The 20,905-nt window shown below is 41.4% G+C and overlaps 1 protein-coding gene across 8 annotated transcripts in view; it reads left to right on the forward strand.

Moving 5' to 3' along the window:
- The window catches only part of CADPS2 (calcium dependent secretion activator 2), a 447,742-nt gene that overhangs the window by 142,961 nt on the left and 283,876 nt on the right, over window positions 1-20,905 (forward strand). For all 8 annotated transcript variants that reach the window (XM_072964582.1, XM_072964580.1, XM_072964581.1 and 5 more), the window contains one exon: window positions 12,710-13,042. In XM_072964582.1, coding sequence (XP_072820683.1) covers window positions 12,710-13,042 — 333 coding nt within the window. The remainder of the gene's footprint in view (window positions 1-12,709; window positions 13,043-20,905) is intronic.

Here is a 20,905-nt window from a genome sequence, read left to right on the forward strand (position 1 = left end):
CCAGGATAATGTTCTTTGATTTCATTTGCTGATAAGAATTTTCTACTTCATTTCTTACTGACCGGAGTAATACCGATTTCAAAGCTTGCCTCTCTACATGTAACCTTCATCTTCCATTTAGCAACGCACGGTTGATACAGAAAAGGAAGGTATGGGCCAGGAGGAGTTGAGGAAGAGTGAAGAGTCAAGGATGACCCCTTGGTTTCTGGCTTGGGCCAGTAGGAGGTGATGATGTCATTCAGTGAAGTAGAACACACATGAAGCAAGTTTAGGGTGGAACGGGGAGTTCAGATTTTTAGTATGCTGAATTTGAGGAGCCCAAAGAACTCCCAAAGAGGTGATGTTTGTTACACAGCTGAAAATATAGGTCTCTACTGATTAAATGAAGTGAATGTAGCAATATAGCAAAAGGCATGGCACATGGTAAGTACTTAATTGTGACTTATCAACAAGGCAGTTCACCCACCATTTACTTTGATAATCATGGTAATTTACTATTATGTGAAATTTAATGTTGCTATTTTGGACCCCCTGGTTCTGTAGTGTCCCCATTTACAAAATTGTATGATTTTTTTTTATTCTCTCAAAAATACTTGGCAGCCTGAGTGAAGCTGGCAGTTGTGAGAGGAATGACAAGGGTGGTGGTGACAGTAAGAACGACAGGATGCCAGGGTGCCGTTGTATGCACTTAACAGCTGGATGCCCACTTAATCTGAACAGTAACCCTGAAGTAGGCATTAACAGTGCTCCCATTCTTTAGCTGAGGAAACCGAGACCCAGGGAGGCCGAGTAACTTGCCCAAAGTTAAACACCCAGTATGTGCCAGAGCCTGTGTGTGAGCTCGGTCTGGTTCCGGTGATCTTAGCCACTACATGAGAGGTAGCTTGAACAGCTGGTTTTTCAGTAAAGGAGAAAGCATTAAGATGAGTGGAAAAGGAAAAGCAAGCTCCGGGAATGGACACTTCCTTTTCGGAAATGCTGATGCTGAAGTTGGTAGTTCCCTCCTGTAACAACTGCAGTCAGAGAAGTTTTTTGTAGCCTTCTCTTCCCCGGATTGTCTCTGCTGTTACGGGAGTTAGAAGTAGGTGAGAGGATGACAGCTACAGGGAGCGTTGCCACCTGGAAACAGAACTTTCCAGTAGTTGGTCCTGCCTGTAGACAGGTTATTATCGCTTTCGAAATCAGAGACTTTCTCCTCCCTAAGAAGTTTGTTGGGGCCCGGATGTCATTTTGATGATGGTGGTGATAGTAGTGGGGGAATTGAAGCTGTGGAAGGGTGATTGGATTTGTACCTTTGAAGTCTTGCACAATTCTGAAAATCACATTCTGGAATTAAAAAACATCATTGTTATTCCATGCATAGTTGCCATCTGGTGGAAAAACAAATAAGTACAAGGTAAAACTACAGAATTCATTCCACACATATTTACTGGGAGCCGTTACGTGCCAGGGAAATGTAGTTCAAGAGATTTCAGGTTCGTTTTTCTTTGACTTAATAGAGTGTTTGCTTTTAAGATTGATTTACTTTCCGGAAATTTTCTTTTCTCATTTTGGAACTTTGTCTGCTTGTAGGCTCCTGGCTTTTCAAGAGTAAATGACTTGTAATCCTAAAGCCTCATGCTTTATAAACCTTGCATCTGAAAGGGCAGTAGCTCTTTCCCTGGTCTGCTGATAGTGTTGTGGAAAAATCGAATGATTTGGTGTCTAGAAAGAAATGTGCCTTCTGAGCACCTCACAGCCTTTCTGTGTCAACGTTAGACATCACCCATCTTCTCAAAGAAGAGTTTCCTGAGATAATATATCTGCAGCAACGGACCAGTATTATTTTCCAGTACATTGTGGATTACTTTGTAAAACACAAAATCATGCATTTGACTTGTCCTAAATGCATAACAGAAATAATTTGGGTTGATGCGGGGATGGATAGATAGGTGAAAGAAAAACTTGAGTAAAATATTATTTTATAGAATCTAGGTAGGAGGTACGTATCAGAATAAAAGACATTGCTTGCTGTCGGTTTTAACTTATGATTTCTTCACGTTTGATAAAGGAACAGGGTTGGTTAAATCAGGGATTTTCAAACCATTTTCAGTTTTTCTGTATGTTTGGACATTTTCATAAGAAAATGTTGTTGTTACATCATGTTTTTGGATGTCAAGGCAATGTCACATCAGGTTTCTAAAAACTTACCCTCTTGTGAACTTCTTGGGGGACCGGGAACAATTCAGGTGCTGACATTGGTCCGCAGATCGCATTGCTTAAACGCTTATTTTACTGTATTTCATACAATACTCAAAAAACTGTATTGAAAACAGTAATATTCCTATTTCTCCAGCAAGGAAACTGACCCAGAACAGTTCGGTCTCTCAGCTTGTGTCACACCTTGAACTCAAGACTCAGGTCTGATTTCCTTCCGATTTCTGGTACACGATTTCCTAGCTGAGAGGAGGCTGGTGCCGTGGACGTGGGGGTGAAGGAACAGGATTACACCACTGAAGCTGGAACATTGTAAGGCTGGACACAGCACATTTTCTCCCATACAATAAAAATAGGTGATTTTAAGGATTTACTGAGCACTGATATTATGAGACTGCCAAAGTCATATACTACATTTTAAAAACTTATTTTCCGTAATGAGGGCATACCCTCTACCCCCCCCCAAAAAAAAACCCCAACTCTTCATAGAATAGGCAGAACAAGGCAGCCCAATGCAGGAACTTCCAGAATTTTCTATAATTTTCTGTCATACCAGGAAACATGGAATGAAAATAGAGGGAGGTTGAGAGGATGGATTGTAAGGGGATGATATCGTCTTTCATTTTAATATATACATATAGAAATTTACAAATCTACATTTACTGTGTCCTGGTTCCCTTTTCCACTGTGAACATGGTCTTTGTTCCCCTTGGAGTCTCAGTCTCAGTGTTATGCAGGTTGGAAGCCCAGCTAGTGCTCAGCGACCTTGCTTCTGTTTCTATATGTGCTCAGAGTGAGTGGCTTGGTAAGTTCTTCAGTTTGGGGCTCTGCAGTTACAGGGTTAAGGAGAATTTGCCGTTGGCTTAGGGAGAGTTAAGCTAATCATTGAGTTGGAAAGTACCCTTAAAGGAAGACTAATGAATCTGCTGTGAGCTGATGTTAGAAGAAAAAAAGCTTTGTAAACATTTTGTAATATTGATGGGAATAGAATGAGTATTTTTCCCCCCCAAAAATAGTTTTATACTTTTCAAATCACGTTTATGTTCATCCTCTCAATTCCTACCGTAGACAATGTGAGAAGCCTTTGATAGTTTAGCGAGTTTAGATTTGCTCTCGGGGCTTTAGATTTGATATAACGGATTCAGATGTTATAAGGAAGAGTCTTTTGAGAACACCTTACTGAATAAAGGTCTAGATGTATTACTTATATTTTTTTTAAAAGAGTGCTATCAATTTTAAGTTATGATTTAACATTTGATAAAGGAATGGAATTGGTTAAATCAGTGGTTTCTAAACCTTTGGAATTCATGCATCAGTGAAAAAGGCATCAAGATCAAATATAACCTTTTATTTTTTGCCAAGAAAGAGCATTAAGCATTACAACAACAACAACAAAACCTTATCCACAAGTTACTATTAACATTGTATTACAAAGAAGTAACTTGTGCCTACAATTTGTACTATTAAAATATGGAATAAACTTAGCTTTATTAAAATTACTTTGTAATCTTCATGTTCATGTCTTTACATTGAATCAGTGAAAGCTTCATCCCACACTGGTCCAAACACCACCTTTTGAATTTAATCACTTTCTGAAATCCATTACTACTACGAAGACCTTGTGATTTTCTTTAGAACTTGAATATTGGATGATACTGGACCCTACAAAGGCTTGAAAGGTGCAACTCTAATGGAGTTGATAGTCTGCTCAGGGGAGAGGTAGAGACCTGTACAGAATTTGCTCCGACGTGAGGACAGGTGTGTTTCGTACCTTCAGAGAGGCTGGAGGTGCTCAGAAGGCACAGAATGAAGACCTGGCATAAGCTGTGGGAAGCGTCACAAAGGAGAGAATAACAGGAGTGCATTCTACTTCCTCGTTCTCTTCGACCTCCCCACTCCCAGCTCTCTCCAACTCGGGTTAATGGGCCATAAATTGATCAATCATCACATTTGATTGCATGGTCAGGGCATAAATTTTCACTCTGCTACAGTCTGGCTGTGTGACCTTGGGCAAGTGTCTTTACCTCTCTATGCTTTTTACCTTTAAAATAGATGCTAACACCTACTTTATGTATTTGTGAGGATTAATATATATATATATATATATGTATATAAAGCCTCTGGAATACATTTTAGCTGTTTCCAAAATACAGCTTTATCATGTGACTCCCTGACTTAAATGTTGGATGGCATTCCATGCTCTTGGGGTAAAGACCAGACACCTTTCCAGGGCTTACAAAGCCTGCCCCTTCTCGCCAATCTCTTCTCATACCTCTAGAGCCTCATTCCCTTCACTGAAGCCCTCTGAGACCATCTGTGTCCCTCCCTCTCCACTGTCCCTTGGTTCCCCCTCATATCCCAACTAATTCCTCTGGGTCTCCATACCTCATCTCCTCAGGGAAACCTTTGTGCCTTCCTCAAATAGATTCAAAACCTTGGTACAAACTCATGGTGCCAGAGATGCTCAGCAGTATTGATCAAGCCACAGTCATTTTAGTTTGTGTAGTTATTTGTTTCTTCTACCATGATTTCTGTGAGGGCAGCAACCCCATGTCATTTTGCTCACTAGTAAATTCCCGGCACTGAGCACACTGCCCAGCACGTGGTATGTTTTGATAAATATTTATGGAATAAACGGATGAGGTATGGGGGAGGAAACTTATGGAGAGTGTCAAAGGCTAAACAAATGTTTCCCTTTATTGGCACAGAAAATATGTTCTCAGGAGCAGTGGAAGAGAAGGCTGGGAAAGGCAGGTTGAGGGAGACTTGGATGAAAAGACTGGCACAATATGGTGCCCACAGGGAATCCACTGACTGGCTCTGGGCATGAGAAATGACCTGATAAGAAATACTGCTGTTTGTACCAGGAAACGAGGAATTATTGGGTAGCTAGTAAGACTAAATTCATCGTTGTTACAAAAAACTTGATCATGAATTTTTAACACCTGAAAAACAGTTTAAAAAACTGTCTGTTTCTCTACGGACAGCATAGATTAAGAGAATTATCAGACAACATTTTATTTGGCATTACTAAGGAGAAGAAAACATCTCGTGTAAGTGGGGCTCTTGTACTTTCTCAGTTTTTTCCTGGCTGAACACACATTGGCAGTCTTCCCAGGAGCCATCTCACGGACAGCCACAATGATTTGGCAAGCAGATAATGTTTTTCTCATCATCGTACAATCCTTCTGAATCGAAGAAGCAGTGCATGTTTCAGATCAAAAGCAATATGTGCACAATAAGTACTCTTTTGGAAAAGTGTATTTGAAGTTTTATTTGGACAGCTGAGCAGACTTACCCTTTGCAGATACAGCTTCTTGTTGTAGTCACCACATTTCAATTTTGTCATTAGTTCACCATGACTTTGCTATGATTTCCATGATTTTGTCATTAGTTCACCATGACTTTGCTATGATCACCATGATTTCTTTGGCCTGTAAGCTGAGCAGGTGAATGGGAAGGGTGGCAGCTGTTGGTTCTCCAAGGACCCACGTACAAGTTACAGCCCACTGAATGTGGAGAAATGTAGCACGTGTCATATGTTAGTTTTCTGATGTCAGATTCCTAACAGGTCCCCTGTCGTACTGAATTGGTTGGATGCTCCGTGGCATTTCCACAGGAAGGTCACTGATTGGCAGTTCCATGGGAGTTGGCCAGCCCCCAACAGAATATATGGCTCTGGGGGTGAACCCTTGGTAGAAGTGGGGTGCAGTAGGGTAAAGGAGTGGGAAAGAAAAATGAGTAAAGGAATGTTGCTTTGGGATTCTAACGGCCAAGATTGTCTCTGTTCTCCCAATAACTTTGTGATCTTGGGTTTGTCACTTAAATTCTTAGCCTAATCCCCTAATCTGTAAAAGAGACTGATAATGGAGAAGGCACAGGGTGATGATGAGGACAAAAGGAGATGATATTTGAAGAGCTCTGGTGAGACAGCGTATCTGCTCATCAGTGAGCGAGTTAATATACTAAGCTCCTGTGGCTGCTCCTGCGCCAACATGGTGCCCTGTTGTACGTTTGCCAGATATAATCTCATTGAAGATCCTGGACCCCGCACGCTAGGCTTGGAGATAAGTGCCTAGGACCAGCCTCTGCACGTGGCCACACTTGACCTGCCTTTAACTTGATAACTATTGTGAAAGGATACAGTATTAAGGTAGTTGATACCTAAGGAGACTAAATCCATCACTGTTACCATTTCATAACTGATAACACCTGAAAATTAAAAACTCTCATTTCTGTAAGAACAGGACAGATGGAGAATTAGACAATATTTTTCAGACAACATACATCTTAATTTCCTAACAAAACTAGTTCTCTGTGACATAACTCATTGTGCTTTCTTCTTCCCCCTTCGCCCTGAGATGTCTTTCCTTCTTCCATTCATACAGACAAGGTCCACATCTTACACTTCTTTCTTCTGTAAACATGTAACTGAAAATCAGTAAACCTTACTGGTTAATTATTTAAATTATGCAAGTGAATGGATGGGGGAATTAAATTATTAGTTTAACCTTCAAACTAGTTATTCCCTCCTCATTCTCTCCTTCAGTGAATATTTTCCAAGCGTTTGCTATGTGTTTGGCTTACTCTACTAGGTACCACAGATACAGCAGTGAATGAAAAAGTCTTTGGCTTCGTGGAACTCACTGTCTAGTGAGTTAAAAAATAAGATGGTAATAGAATTTGCAATGAATGATTACAATTACAAGGTGACCTTAAAGGAAAAGAAGAGGTTCTAGGATTGCGTACAAACAATGCAGGATATGGCTGGTTCATGGTGACTGGGGGAGGAATCACTGAGGGTCGGCTGAGTGGGGATCAGAAGAGCTACTCAGATCATTTGATGACGGCGAGGAGGACAGTGTGAAGTTTTTGAAAGGCCAGTGGAGGTGGAGCATGGAGATTGAGTGAGAGAGAGAGGTTTGTTATGAAGCCAGAGAGGTAGGTAGTTTGGGGTTGTAGAACCTCAGAGGCCTTGCTGATGATTTTGCTGGGAAGTCAATGAAGAACTTTTAAGCTGGAAGAATTTAAATGACCGCTTGAAAAAAAAAGATTAACTTGATACCAATGAGAGGATATGTTGGGGAAAAATGAAAGTCAGGAAGATGTCTAAGGCAGGAAGACCAGTTCAGAGGCTGTTACCCTTCGCCAGGTGAGTCACAGCGAGAGGCACAGAGAACTTTGGTGGGGACGGGAAGAGGGGGGTTCGAGGTTGAGTGGGTAGGATCAGCAGGATTTAGTGACAAGCTGTATGTTGGGAAATAGACATGGAGTTGATGGAGAAGCTGAAAAGTGTTTCCAGGTCTCTCCTGGAGGGAGAGAGGCATCTGATACTCACTGAAGTGGGCAGGCAGGCAGGAGGCCCAGCAAAGAAGGGGAAAAGTCGTGAATCCATTTGAAATTTAAGTTTAGAGTGTCAGTGGGACATATCAGGAGAGCCATTGGGTGGTTATTGGAGATCCAAGTGTGTAGCTTAAGTGAGATTTGGCGGGTTTGGCAGGTGAATAATGGATCACACTTTGTGATGGTGTTGGGCTTGGGAGTGTGTGCAAAGTGGCAGGCCCAGGCCCAACCACTGGTGGATGGGGTGGACTCCTAAAGAGGACCCAGGGAGGAAGCACAGCCTTCTTATGATGGCAGGCTTTCCTTTCCTTTCTCCTCCCCATCGAGGGCCGGGAGAACTGTTTCTCATTCCTGCTTCCAGGTCATTGCTCTTCCTCCCTCGTGCAGAATCTCCTTTGCTTTCTAGAGCACATTCCTATCAACTATTACCACTTCTTACACTTCCAGCTTTTCAGTGTTTATCGATCCCCTGGTACCTCTCCCACAGACCTCTGTGTCTTAGGAAACCTGTGATCTAGGTGCCCAGCTAATTGTCTTCTTCAGCCTTGAGAATTCAGTGTCTGTAGAGAGTCATCACTTTTTCCAACAAATCTTTACTGAGCTCGTACTTTGGGGTAGGCTCTGGATTAGGCCCTGGGTTCACTGAAAAACAAAACAAACTGTCTGCTGTGTTGATGCTTATCTTATATTCCGGGGTGACTTAAAATAAATGCATATCAATGGTGCTGTATGCTAAAAAGAAAAATAGAGCGAGATAGACGGGTATGGTGACGAATGGAGGGAGGGGCCGGGCTTCCTCTGGGGAAATGAACGTACTGACACTCATGTGAGGCATGAGAGTGAACCGTGCAGATATCTGAATATATCATCTATTGCTGTGTAACAAGTTATCCCAAAACATAGCAGCTTAAAACAACAAATCCATGTTACCTCACACCTTCTCAGGATTAGGCATCTGGGAGAAGCTTAGCTGGACGTGCTTGCCTAGGGTCTCTCCTGAAGTTGCGGTTGAACGTGAAGAATTTGCTTTCCAGCCCCTCCCGTCATTCCGGGAGGACCGCAGACAGACCTCAGTTCCTTGAGGGCTGTTGGACTGAGGACCTCAGTTCCTGGCCCCACAGTGACTTGCTTCCCCCCAGGCGAGTGATGGGAGAGAGCAGGGCAGTATTCTAGCAACTCATCCCAGCAGGGACCTGGAATCACTGTTTGCTGTTGTCCTTTCCTTAAGCTGCCTCTTTACTGACTTGTCCCCCGCGTTGCCTGCCTGCCTGTCGTTTCCCAGTCCGGCTTTCTGCCTGCTTCCTGGAAGAACAGCGTATGCTTTCTGTCTTAACTTTATTACGACCTGCCCTCTCCTCTTCCGGGGGGTCAACTGCCACTCTTCACGGCTCCCTAAATCTCTGCGGGAGGAGTTGACCCGGTGGCGGGAAGGACAGTCACAACTCTGCTTATTTGAGCTGACAGCTTTTGTGGTGCCTGATTCCTTCTCTCATGACATCTCCCCTCTGGATTGCTAACACGTCGTATTTTTCCTTCTTCTCTGACCCTGCACGACCGGCTTCCCCGGGATCCAGTCTCTGCCAACCTTGTAAGGGGAGGTGTTCCGTCAGGTTTTGTTCTTCACTCTGGTTTCACTGTAGTTGGCCTTCAAAGCTGGCCTCTACCAGAACTGAACTAATAACCCATGACCACTGCCCCCTGACACCCACCGCCATTTACAGACACCACACACACACACACATACACACGTGCACACATGCACGTGTTCTACCTGTATTCTTTAATTATTTTTGGTTAGTGGAATCCAGGCACCTCAGTAAAAACCCTGAATCATCATAGTTTTTTTCCCACCCATACACATTCAGTAAATCACCACAATGTGTTAACTCCATAAGTCACCACAATATATTAATTCTGTCTCCCAGCTCGCTCTCTCTAGCCCATGACCTTTGCCCTAGATCAGACCCTGACTGGTTTCCGCCTGGTCTGCTGTTCTCTCTGCTGACTGATACCCCTGTCTCTGTTCTGGCCGCTTGTCATCCACCCTTGATGCTGCCACCAGTTATTTGTCTAAATCATGCTTCTGAGTGTTTGGGCACCTTGGTGACACAGCCATCATCGACTCCCGACCTTCAGGCAGGGCTCAGATTCCTTGCTTGGCGCACACTGCACTTGGCCATGTGGTCTCTGTGGGTCTGGTTGGCAAAACTTTTGCTCCCTTCGCCCTTATAGTAATATTCCTGAGGTATAAAAATTCTTAACCTTTCCCTCAAAAGGCCATGCGATTTTATGCTCCTGTGTGTTTTACCTCTGCTCTTTTATTTTCCTGAAATGTGTTTTCTTCTCCCTTTTCCGCTTTCACTCAACCCACAGGTCATGCAGGACACGGGTCCCTTGTTTCTGTCCTGTGCCCTCGCCCCTCTTCCCCATCCTCTCCCCCAGACCACAGAGCTGATGGCCTCCTCTTCTTACCCTCCCTTGCACAGGTCTCTGTGATTGCTCTCGCCCGCTTCTGTTTTGCTGTGTACCCTCCCTCTCAGGTGGCATGAGCTGTTTGAGGGCAGGATCATTGGCTTATTTGTCTCTGTGTCCCCCAGCACTTAGCCAAATGTCTACCATGTTGCTACCACTTAGTGAATGTTGATTAAATAATATGTCATTGGACTGAGTCAGCATGGCTTTAAGTGTGGTTTCATAGAGGAAATTAAGACTCCCCAAAACATAAATTCATCAGTGCTCTGGCTTCAAAAATGCTGTGTGGTTACCTGGTAGAATCTAGCATTGACTGTTAAGTAGAAGATGTTGAAAAAAATGAAATGCCTTCCCACTTAGAGTATTAGATATCAAGTAATTAAAAGTTTTTTTCTGAAGCCAGTCTTAAGGTATTCATGTTGTGCCTTAAAAACATCTTGCTGTTTCAGCTGCAGATGTCTAACAAATTTTTAAAGGTTGTTGGTTTCAACTTCAAATGTTTTCCCATAGAAATAACATTCCACGCGGCATTTCAGTATTTCTGCATCAGGGTGCAATCTGGAGACAAACCACAGGATAAATGAACAGGGAAAATGTACTGTCAGCAATGAGGGATTGGCTACAACGGGCAAGGAAAACAATACAGGAGCAGCAGACAATAGCGAGCTTGGCACCCAATGGAGGAACAAGTGCAGGAAGGGGCCCCACTCTCTGCTTCCCAGAGGCTGGGATCCAGACCTCCTTGGAGAAGTTGTGGGGTGTCCTACTGGATGGCCGCACCCCTAGGCCTCATGGGAGCCTGCCTGCTGTGGTGCCGCACTGCAGACTGGCTGGGAGTCTGCCAGGAGTGGTGGCGGTCTGCAGAGAAGCCGCACCAAGGACTGGTGCCACGTGCCCCCAAGTGTAAGAACGAGGAGGAAGAGCCCTTATTCCTCCGACGCCCTCCCCTTACCCTCTAAAACCAAGCTAGCTGCCGGAGGCTGGGCCACGGGAAGGTGGCACTGGGAACAAATGGACTGGCAACCAGCACAGCCCGCTCCCTTTGACTACGGAGCCTCCATATGTTTAACAAGCCGTAGCGAACACGGCAATTAGAAAACCATGATGTTTGTGTAGCACTTATCTTGAATTCTAGTGCCCGGTGAGAGTAGTGCAGTTAGACGAGGATGAGAACGGAGATGGAGACACCCCTATGTGCTTTGAGGTAGTTAATGATGTTTTTAGATAAAATATGCTATTAAATATCTTAATTTCATTTCCCTTGATCTAAATAAATTAAAGGCACTATTCCTATACCCATGACTTAAGAATTAATTAGTCTTGGCTTAGAAGCAGAAAGTACGAGTCTTTCCTACAGTGAGTATTGAGCCACAGCTGGTCACAAGAGAGGCAGCATCATGTGTCTGTGTGATACACGTTTGCCTAATGCAGAATTCACAACCCTAGAGCAGAACGTTGATCAACCAGAAGCTCTTAGAGCCCGGAATCCTCTGGCCATTTGGCAAAGATAAGAAATAGCATTTTGTGTGACTGGTTTGAAAAAGGAAGAAATACGTTGTAGGGGAAAGATTTGGGACCAGGAAGCTAAGATGCCAGTCGGCGGGGCGAATGAGGCCCCTTTGCCTGTAACATGCATGCTGCTGCCCCAGGGAGTAACAGAGAACAAGGAGTGGGGTCATAATTTGGGAGTACCTCAGTATCATGAGTCAGTTCTTAGGGACAAAGTTGACGTGCGTTTTTGGTCCATAAGCCTTAGTAACAGATAGAACTTACAGGGGTTGTGTTAAATAGTCCTATAGGCTCTTCTGGAATAATTTTTGGTCATTATAGGAAGCAAACAGGAATCCAAGCAACCTCCTATGACAGACAGAGGATTCTTGAGAAGATGATTGACAGAATAGATGCTTAATGAATCCTGATGGATGTTGGTTGATATGTCTGTGACTTAGAAGAAAGGAGAGATTTAAGGCCAAGTCTGATGTCTGTTGCACAGTGTGACCTTATGACTTATTATTACCCAACTCTGCCTACCCGTTTCACAAGTGTGTCTCTCCGTGGTTGTCATTGTTTGTTTTGTTTCTTACCTGGCATTAGTGGACAGCTAGAAGCTCCTTAGAGACTTTGCTTTTCTGTCATAGATTCTTCCCAGCTGTGAGAAGTGTGTGAGAAGTTGGGGGACTGGTGAAGTCAAGGGTGGGGGCAGGTGTACCCCCCAGCAGTGGAGTAGTTTTGATTAAGTTACACCCCGTTTGTATTGACTTGGACACTAGACTTACCACACTGTTGGCCTTCAGATCCTCAAACAGTAAGGGACCTTATCCTCACTGAAGAACTCTCCGGAACTCCCAAGTACAGGCAGGGAAGTTGGGTTCACATCTCCTTCAAGTTACCTTCTCAGACAACTCTTAAAGGCTTCAGCTATGGCGTTGCCTGTGCCCTTCCGGTGGGGAGCGTGAAGGTCAAAGTTGGATCAGCTTACAGGCTCCTCAACACTCATTATTGTCTCTACTAAACATTTCAACCTTTTAGGAGGTGATACGGGGCCTCTATTGTGTCATTAGTCCTCATTGTGTTATAATACATGAGGATCATGGTAGAGCATTTGTTATTCTAACTCTTAGATTGCTAAAATCAGATGGTATTAGTGTCCCTGCCTAATTGTCAGTTGGTTTTTGTGTTTTGTTTCTGTTTTTCTCAGGTTTTTCTGAAGAGTGATCGAGTGGCCAGGATGGTTCAGAGCGGAGGATGTTCTGCCAATGACTTCAGAGAAGTGTTTAAGAAAAACATAGAAAAACGTGTGCGGAGTTTGCCAGAAATCGATGGCTTGAGCAAAGAGACAGTGCTGAGCTCGTGGATAGCCAAGTATGACGCCATTTACAGGGGGGAAGAAGACTTGTGTAAACAGCCCAACAGAATGGCCCTGAGCGCTGTTTCTGAACTTATTCTGAGCAAGGAGCAACTCTATGAAATGTTTCAGCAGATTCTGGGTGTGAAAAAGCTAGAGCACCAGCTTCTTTACAATGCCTGTCAGGTGAGTGGTCTCTGATATGCCCCCGTTGCCCTGTGTGACTCACAGAAGGAACCCCAAGTGTTTACAAGCCTGGGAGGATGTTCTTTGCTTTCTCTAATCACTTTGTTTGAAAGACTGAGTGACATTGAATTTTAATAAGTCAAATATTGGTATTTGGAAGAAGCTTTGAAAAAATTATTTGACGGAGGGAGAAGAATATCTGTACATTTTATTCCGTAAGTGTCTGTTCCCAAGTTCCCTATTTTAGGACATCAGATTTGTGCCTTTGGGGCATGTGTGGGACTTGCTCTGAATAGTAAAGTGAAAATCATCTGCTATCTGAAGAAGATAACAATGGGCAATTTATAATAGGCATTCCTCAGTGCAAAATAATTTTTCATAAAGATCTGATGCTCATCTTCAGAGTTTTACAGAAGTGAGTGAAATTTCAAAATTTTTTTCTTTAACCCAGACAGATAGAAATGAATTGAAGATGATTGCTAAACTACGTAATTTAGAGGTGACAGAGTAAATAACACATTTTCTCTTCAGTTATTATTCTTATCATACATATGAACAATTGAATAAAATATCATAGACCCTATGATTTGTCTAAATGTATTCCTTCCATATTCCTATTTTATTTGCCTTTTTAGAGGTATAAATTATTTAACTGTGCCCTAATATACAATTTAAATTGACCGAATTCTGGTGTTTTAAAATTCAAGTGTTCATTAAGAGTCGTATTTCTATAATGTGCATATGTTTACATTTATTTTTAATCTTTTTGCAAATCTACTTCTCAGTTTCTGCATTCTACGTGCATCATTCACTTTGCATTGCTAACTTGTGAATCATCTCCAATGAATAAATTAACAGAGTTAATTAATAGTAACGCAAGGTGGAACCTTAACCCAGTGAACAGCCCATGCATTCACTATCATTGTTTTCACTGTGCTATTAAATCAGGTGGTGGTTTGATAATATTGGAGAATGACTCTAAAACCAAAATCTTCCATTGTAAAAGAAACACAATTGGCACTTTGTGTTTTTAATGAAACAGTATCCTACTTACCTAGTTAAATATTAATAAACATAATTTAGTAGTAAAATTCAGATTCAGATATTCAGTAGATGTTTATTGAGTATTCAAGTCAAAAACTTTGCTGGGTGTTAGGGAAACCAACCTGAACAAAATTAAATATTCTTTATATGCTGAAGTCTAAATAGAGCAGATAAACCTCTAAAATTAGATATTACAAATGCATTGGAATTTATACTGAATGTTACAGGGTCATAAAATAAATTCCTTTGTACCTATTAGTTTGTTTCTTAACTCAGAATGTTTTAAAATTAATCTTTCGCTTATTTATTAAGATCATTTCTACAGCAAGGGTCTTGTCCCCCTGGTTTCTGTCTTCTATAATTTGGAACATGTTCTAACTCAAATCTCCATCTGTAATAATGGATTTATTTTTCTTTTTAGTTCTATCAATATTTGCCTCATGTATTTTGATGCTTTGTTAGTTTCATACGCATTTAGCATCATTGTGTCTTTTTGTGGAACTAACTCCTTTATCATTATGTAAAGTCCTTCCTTGTCCCTGATAATCTCTCTTTTTTTTTTTGAAGCCTTACCGTCTTTAATAAAGCTGCTTCAGCTTTCTTTTGATTGGGGTTAGCATGGTATCTTTCCCCATCTGTTTACTTTTAACCTATCTGATTCTTTGTTTAAAGCGGGTTTCTTGTAGACCACACATATTAACTCTTGGTTTTCGGTTTTCTAATCCAGTTGACGATCTTTGTCTTTTAACGGGTGCATTTAGATCATTCTATTTAAAGTTATGTAGTTGGATCAAATTCTACAGTCTTTGTAAGTTTTGCCACTATTTTGCACTTCTTTGTCTCCCCTTCTTTTTCTGCCCTCTCTAATTTTAATCGAACATTTTATATGATTCCATTTTATATCCTCTTTTGATGTACTTTTTTTTTTTAACCTGACCGTGGCTTTTCCTCCCCTCTTCCTGCCAGGTCCACATGGAGATCCTTCTTGGATCCCAACCTGAGAGCTTGTAGGGGGTGACGGGAAGAAAGCCCAGTAAAGGGTAGAAGCCCCCTTATAATTGCGACCCCAGAAGTTTCTCACTCACTACACTCTGCTTCTAGTAATGTGTCCAATTTACTACTCAAATAAGTGTCCTGTATTAATGACCTCCTTTGACTTCTGCTTCAAATGCAGCATCTTTTTGTTTTGCCTGTGTCACCAGATTTTGGGTTAGTGATTTGCCCTGAAACCTCAGATCCCTGACAAGTCAAGAAAAGTCATTGATTTTCACCTTGTCCAACTCTTTATTGTAAGGACGGGAATGATGACTTCCAAGCTCTTTACATACCTGAGCTGAAACTGGAATTCTCTTCAGTTCTAAGATTTGAAAGAAGAGCTTGAGGATTTTTGGGTTAACTTAAAAACAAAAAGAAATTACGAAAATACTCAAATAAGGCAAGAGCTTTTTTTTTTTTTTTTTTTGAGTAACAACCATTTTACAGAAATTCTGAAAATGGATTGTTAAGAAAATCAGCTGAGGTTCTTTTTTTTTCCCTCCAGGGCCTGTATTGTTGTCTTCCAACAGAGTTTAACAAAGAAAAGTGACAGAAATCACAGAAAATCTCCTGCCGTTTATAGGAGAGAGATGGTCAGAAAGAGAGGAATATAGTAGAACAGGGCTTGGGAGGTGGAGAGCCAGAGCTGCTGGCACCTGGCCCCAGCTGTATGTCTGTGAGAAGGAAAGGCTCTGAGACTCTCGCTAACTCTGATATTCTTGCTTCTGTATTTGTTTTCCCTTGTCTGGTCCCTTGTTTTTGCCAACAGTGTTCTCCTAGGAAATCTCAAAGATGTGTTGTTGTTTCAGGGTTAGAAGCTCAGGATAGAAAGCTGTTCTGCTGAGACGTGCAGGATGGCAGCGGCCAGACAGCTGGCCCTTGGAGACCTGGGAAGGAAAGGACATGAATGAGGAGGGAGCAGTGGCAGGGCTGCCACCTGAAGCCCACAGGAGCCTCTGGTCTCAGAGCTGTAGGGTTGGCATCCGGGATGGAAAGATGGGAGGCTGGCTCCTGAAGAAGCATAGATGTTTACATTACTTCCAGTCAGAACCAGGAACTTACTAATTTCAAAATTACGGCATAAAGGAAACTCTCAAAGCACTAATTTAGAAGACAGCAAATACCAGTTACGTTATGAAATCTGGGAAAATTGACAGAAATTATTTACGTGTTTTCAGAAAGACAGGGCGTAAGACCAACTATGTATGCCAGACGAGTTGTTGTGTTATTAAAACCACCTGTCTGGATTTTGGATTCTTTAGCTTGAGATGGAAAAAATGCAAAGTGTCCAACGTAAAATGAGCAACATAACGATACCAGAACCTGAAATTGTTAACCACCATTTACTTGAATGATATTCAGAAAATTCTAATATTCTGATACTAGAGGATACAGTAAAGTAACAGGGGTGGGAGAAGCCCAGTCTGTCAACAGAAAGTTTAATTTCAGAAAATCTTTAAGGAAACAGTGAATTTCAAGTACATACAATTATACTTTTAGAGGAGTGAAGGTACTTGATATTAAAGCTATGTGTTTTATAGACTTAATAAGAATAATTTTTATTTCACATACTTTTTAATGAAAATACCATTACTTCAATGGTACCAATAATAAACCAGCCTTCTTTCCTTGAACAGAAATTAAGTATTTTTCCCATTTTTTATTAAAGTATAGTTGATTTACAATGTCATATTAGTTTCTGGTGTACAGCATAGTAATTCAGTTATATATATTTATATATATATGTATATATATATATATATATACACACACACACATATTCTTTTTCACTGCAGATTACTACAAGCCATTGAATATAGTTCCCTGTTCTATACTGTAGGACCTTCTTGTACATAGTAGGTTGTATCTACGAACCTCAGACTTCCAATTTATCCCTCCCTTCCCACTTTCCCCCCATAACCATAGGTTTATTTTCTATGTCTGTGAGTCTGTTTCTGTTTTGTAAATAAGTTCATTTGTGTCAGTTTATAGATTCCACAAATAAGCAATATCATATGATATTTGTCTTTCTCTGACTGACTTACTTAGCTTAGTATGATAATCTCTAGGTCCATCCATTTTGCTGGAAATGGCATTATTTCATTCCTTTTTATGGCTAAGTAGTATTCCATTGTGTGTGTGTGTATCTATCCATCTATCTATCTATCTATCTATCTCACATTTTCTTTATCCATTCATCTGTCAATGGACATTTAGGTTGCTTCCATCTCTTGGCTATTGTAGAAATGAAATATTTTTTAAAGATTATTTTAAAATATGACAGGGTAATTTTAAGTGTGTTCAAATCAATTCACTAACACATTCTCCTTAATTATGTAGGCATTATAAATAGGAACAGAGATGTGAGACCTAGTTATTTGCTGGTTTTAATTAAAAAAAAAAAAGCAGTGTTGTCAGTGCTGCAGTGTTGTCAGTGCTGCAGTGGTAGTGTGGTAAGGCCCTGGCTCCGCCTTCTTGAGGTTGAGGAGATGCAGTACTGGGAGGACTGTACAGTCTTCAGGCGTGTCGTGAAGAGGTTCATCAGAACCAGAAGATGCTGTTCTGGGCAGAGGGATGAGCATGTGCCAAGTTTGGAGGTGTGAAGCAGTGTGGCATTTGGGGGGAGCTGCTGGTACAAGGAGGGGTCGGGGCTGTGGTGTGAGATGACATAAGTACATGTGGGTAAGGCTGCTGTAGACTGTACAGACACACAGTCCTCAGTGACCAGAGTCTGAGCAGTGGAAGAAAGAGTACCATATATACTCCTATCATTCTCCTCCTTTTACCTCTATGTTTGTATTTTAAGAGGATTAATTAACTGAATTTTACAGCCATCGCAATCCTGATCTTTTCTGCCAAAAGCAATCTCCATTAATCTTTCATGATCTCATTCCATTAACTGAAGAAAATCTCACCCGTGTTTACCCAAGAGTCAAGCAAAGTTAACAGAAATCTTCCTCTGTAAATAATGGCCTCCTCCCTGCACCAAATTCCTCCTAATCTGAAGACTGTAGGAACTGTGTTAAGTAGTAACACAGAACCATTCGGGTGTTCATAAGGAGTAAGCAGGAGTATTTATGATAAGGTTAAAGAGTATAGTGTTTGTCTAGGAATTTTAAAGAAATCAGCAAACACAAGTGTGTATGTTTCCCCCCCCCCCCAACTCCAAGGGTCTTCTTCCCCTGGAAGTTCAGGGACCATGAGGCATTCTGTTCTGTAGACCTCATCCGAGATGTGTAAAAGGGAAAGAGGGGGAGAAATGTGAATCCTCAGAAGAAAGCCTTTCACTGCTGTCATCTTTTTTTCTCAGCTAGTAGCTTGTGATTGATGATACATTTTAACATAATTTGTCTACTTTGGCAGAAATATAAAAGCACATTCTACAGACACAGTTACATTTGATAGCAAAACTCACCTTCAAAATAAGAAAATAAAGCCGTGGAAATGAGTGTTCACAAGATATGTCTTTCCTGTGTGTGTAATTTTAAATCTCAAAATGCTTGAGGAGAGTATTCAACTGATTGTCATTAGATGGCAGTTGTTATTTTTAGGATACAGCAAGGAGAAACTGAAGCCCTTAAGACTGATAAGATTTTTTAATACCTGACTTTTGAAATTCTGAAGTTAATAAGTGGAATAGCCATAAAATTTATATACACGTTCACCTCTTTTTAAAATAAGTGTATTATGCTATAAGTTAGAGGAATCTGATTTCAGTTAAATTAATTTGAATCTGACTGGTAATATTGAATCAATTTTCCCTGTAAAAATTAAATTTTTATGATGTGTGAATATAATTTTAATATAATAATTCAAATTATAGCTTTTATCAGTGTTGCTTTATTTGGCTATGTGGGGTTTTTTTTTTTTACCTTTAACCTATGTTTAGGGGAACTACATAAAAATATTTTAAAATAAGATGTCTCCTAAAATGTTTAATTTTTGCTTTCTCTCAAATCTCTCTAGATACAAATATAGGCTACAGACAGACATTCCTTGCATTTATTTTGAGACTTCTTCTTTACCTAGAACTAGCCTATAGAAATTAGGATTTACTCAACTTCTCCATTTTTTTTTAATGATAAGAGAACACAAATCTACAGAGATCATGAATTTTCCTAATGATAATAGAAGGGAAAAAACTTTTGCCAATTCACTTCATGACCTGTTCTCAGCTATCAATGAATGAAAGATTATATGACTTTACTGTTCCAAGTGTAATAAGAAACTATCTTAATTCTTCATGATTTTTGATGAAATTATTCTATTAAGATGAAATAATGTGATAAATATGTATTTTTATCCATTCAAAAATGCTATTACATACCTTCCAAAAATGTCAGTTACTGGGCTAAGCAATGAAAATACAAAAATGACAAGATTTTATTCTTTCCCTCAAGGTGTTTGCATGTGGTCAGGAGAGAGGTATGTAAACAAAATGTAATGAAAGGTGCAGTTGATCTGTGTGTCCCTAGGGGTATGTATATGGTAGTGTGAGTAGGTGGATGACAGTATCTGAATTTGATGCCCCAGATAGTTTGCATGGATTTCTTTAGTGCTCCACCCTGGCCACACCTTAGAGTGAACTGAGGAGCTTTAGAAACCGCTGGATACCTAGGTCCCAACTCAGACTAAGTGCATCAGTCTGTGGATGTGGGGCCCAGTGTCTGTCTTTTAAAAGCTTCCCACGTGATGCTGATGCAGAGATTTGAGGACCCCTGGCCTGACAGTTCATCTGCGGACTTAATGCCGTGGTCCTGTCTCACTGCACGTGAGGCTGGGAAATCATCCAGCTGCATGTCGAGGAAAAAGAAATGGTTTGGGAGTGTGGAAACCCTGAATTTGGAAGATGCATAGAAACTTCGCAGACAGAAAGAAAACGTTTACAAAGGCATGAGAAAAATGAAATGGCTGGGAGTCTGGGGGTGGGATGGTATGTCGTGTGCTTTGCTGGAGTAGTAGTAGATGAGGCTAGAGAGTTAGGAAAGGACTTGAATGTTAAGGGCTAGTCGCAAGAGCTTGGAATTTGTCACATGGTAGGGAACACTGTTGGTCTGTGGGCAAAGGAATGACGAGAACAAGCTGGGTGAAAACGAGCCCTCCGTGTGGTCTAAAGAATGGACTGTGTGTGGCCCATGCCCTGCCTTACCCTTCCTGTGGGCCTGGCCCAGCATTGTTGAAAACAAAAGTGAAGCAAGACCTACGGGGTAATCTTTCAAGTTATCACCTGGCTCTGCACCTGGCTCTGCAGCGGTCCTATTTCTCTCTCTCTCTCTGTTGCCTGTGGGGTTCCTAGGCTGCTAGATTTCACCTAAAAGTCTCCTTTCGCATCCTCTTGGATCTGTGCCCTGTGTTGTGCTTTTGAATTCCAGTCTGCTTCCACGCTCGGGAACTTTGACCTGAGTCAGAACACTGGGCCGCCTGCTTGCCTGGAAAAGGACATGATGAAAGCTGAGGAATTCAGGCAGAAAATGAGACCAGATTGACTCTGTAGTTTAAGAAGTAGAATTTGCTAGAACTATGAGTAACATCCGTCTGTTCCTCTCCCTCATATTTTATAGAAAAAACAGTATGCTTTTGATGCACGCTTTCCATTTAAATTGCCAGTGTTGATCCGAGGCAGCACTTACATGAACCGTGGTCTAATGGGACATCTCTGATGAGGGTGTTCTTGCAGATCGGTACCTCCTCTGGCCAGCCTCTGTTCCAGGCTCTCCATTTAGGGTGGTCCCTCTTCTCGTGGGGCAGCATTTTGGAACAGGGGTTGGGGGGATGTGTTCTGGT

The sequence above is a fragment of the Vicugna pacos genome, chromosome 7 (assembly GCF_048564905.1).
Source record: "Vicugna pacos chromosome 7, VicPac4, whole genome shotgun sequence".
Taxonomy (NCBI): Eukaryota; Metazoa; Chordata; class Mammalia; order Artiodactyla; family Camelidae; genus Vicugna; species Vicugna pacos.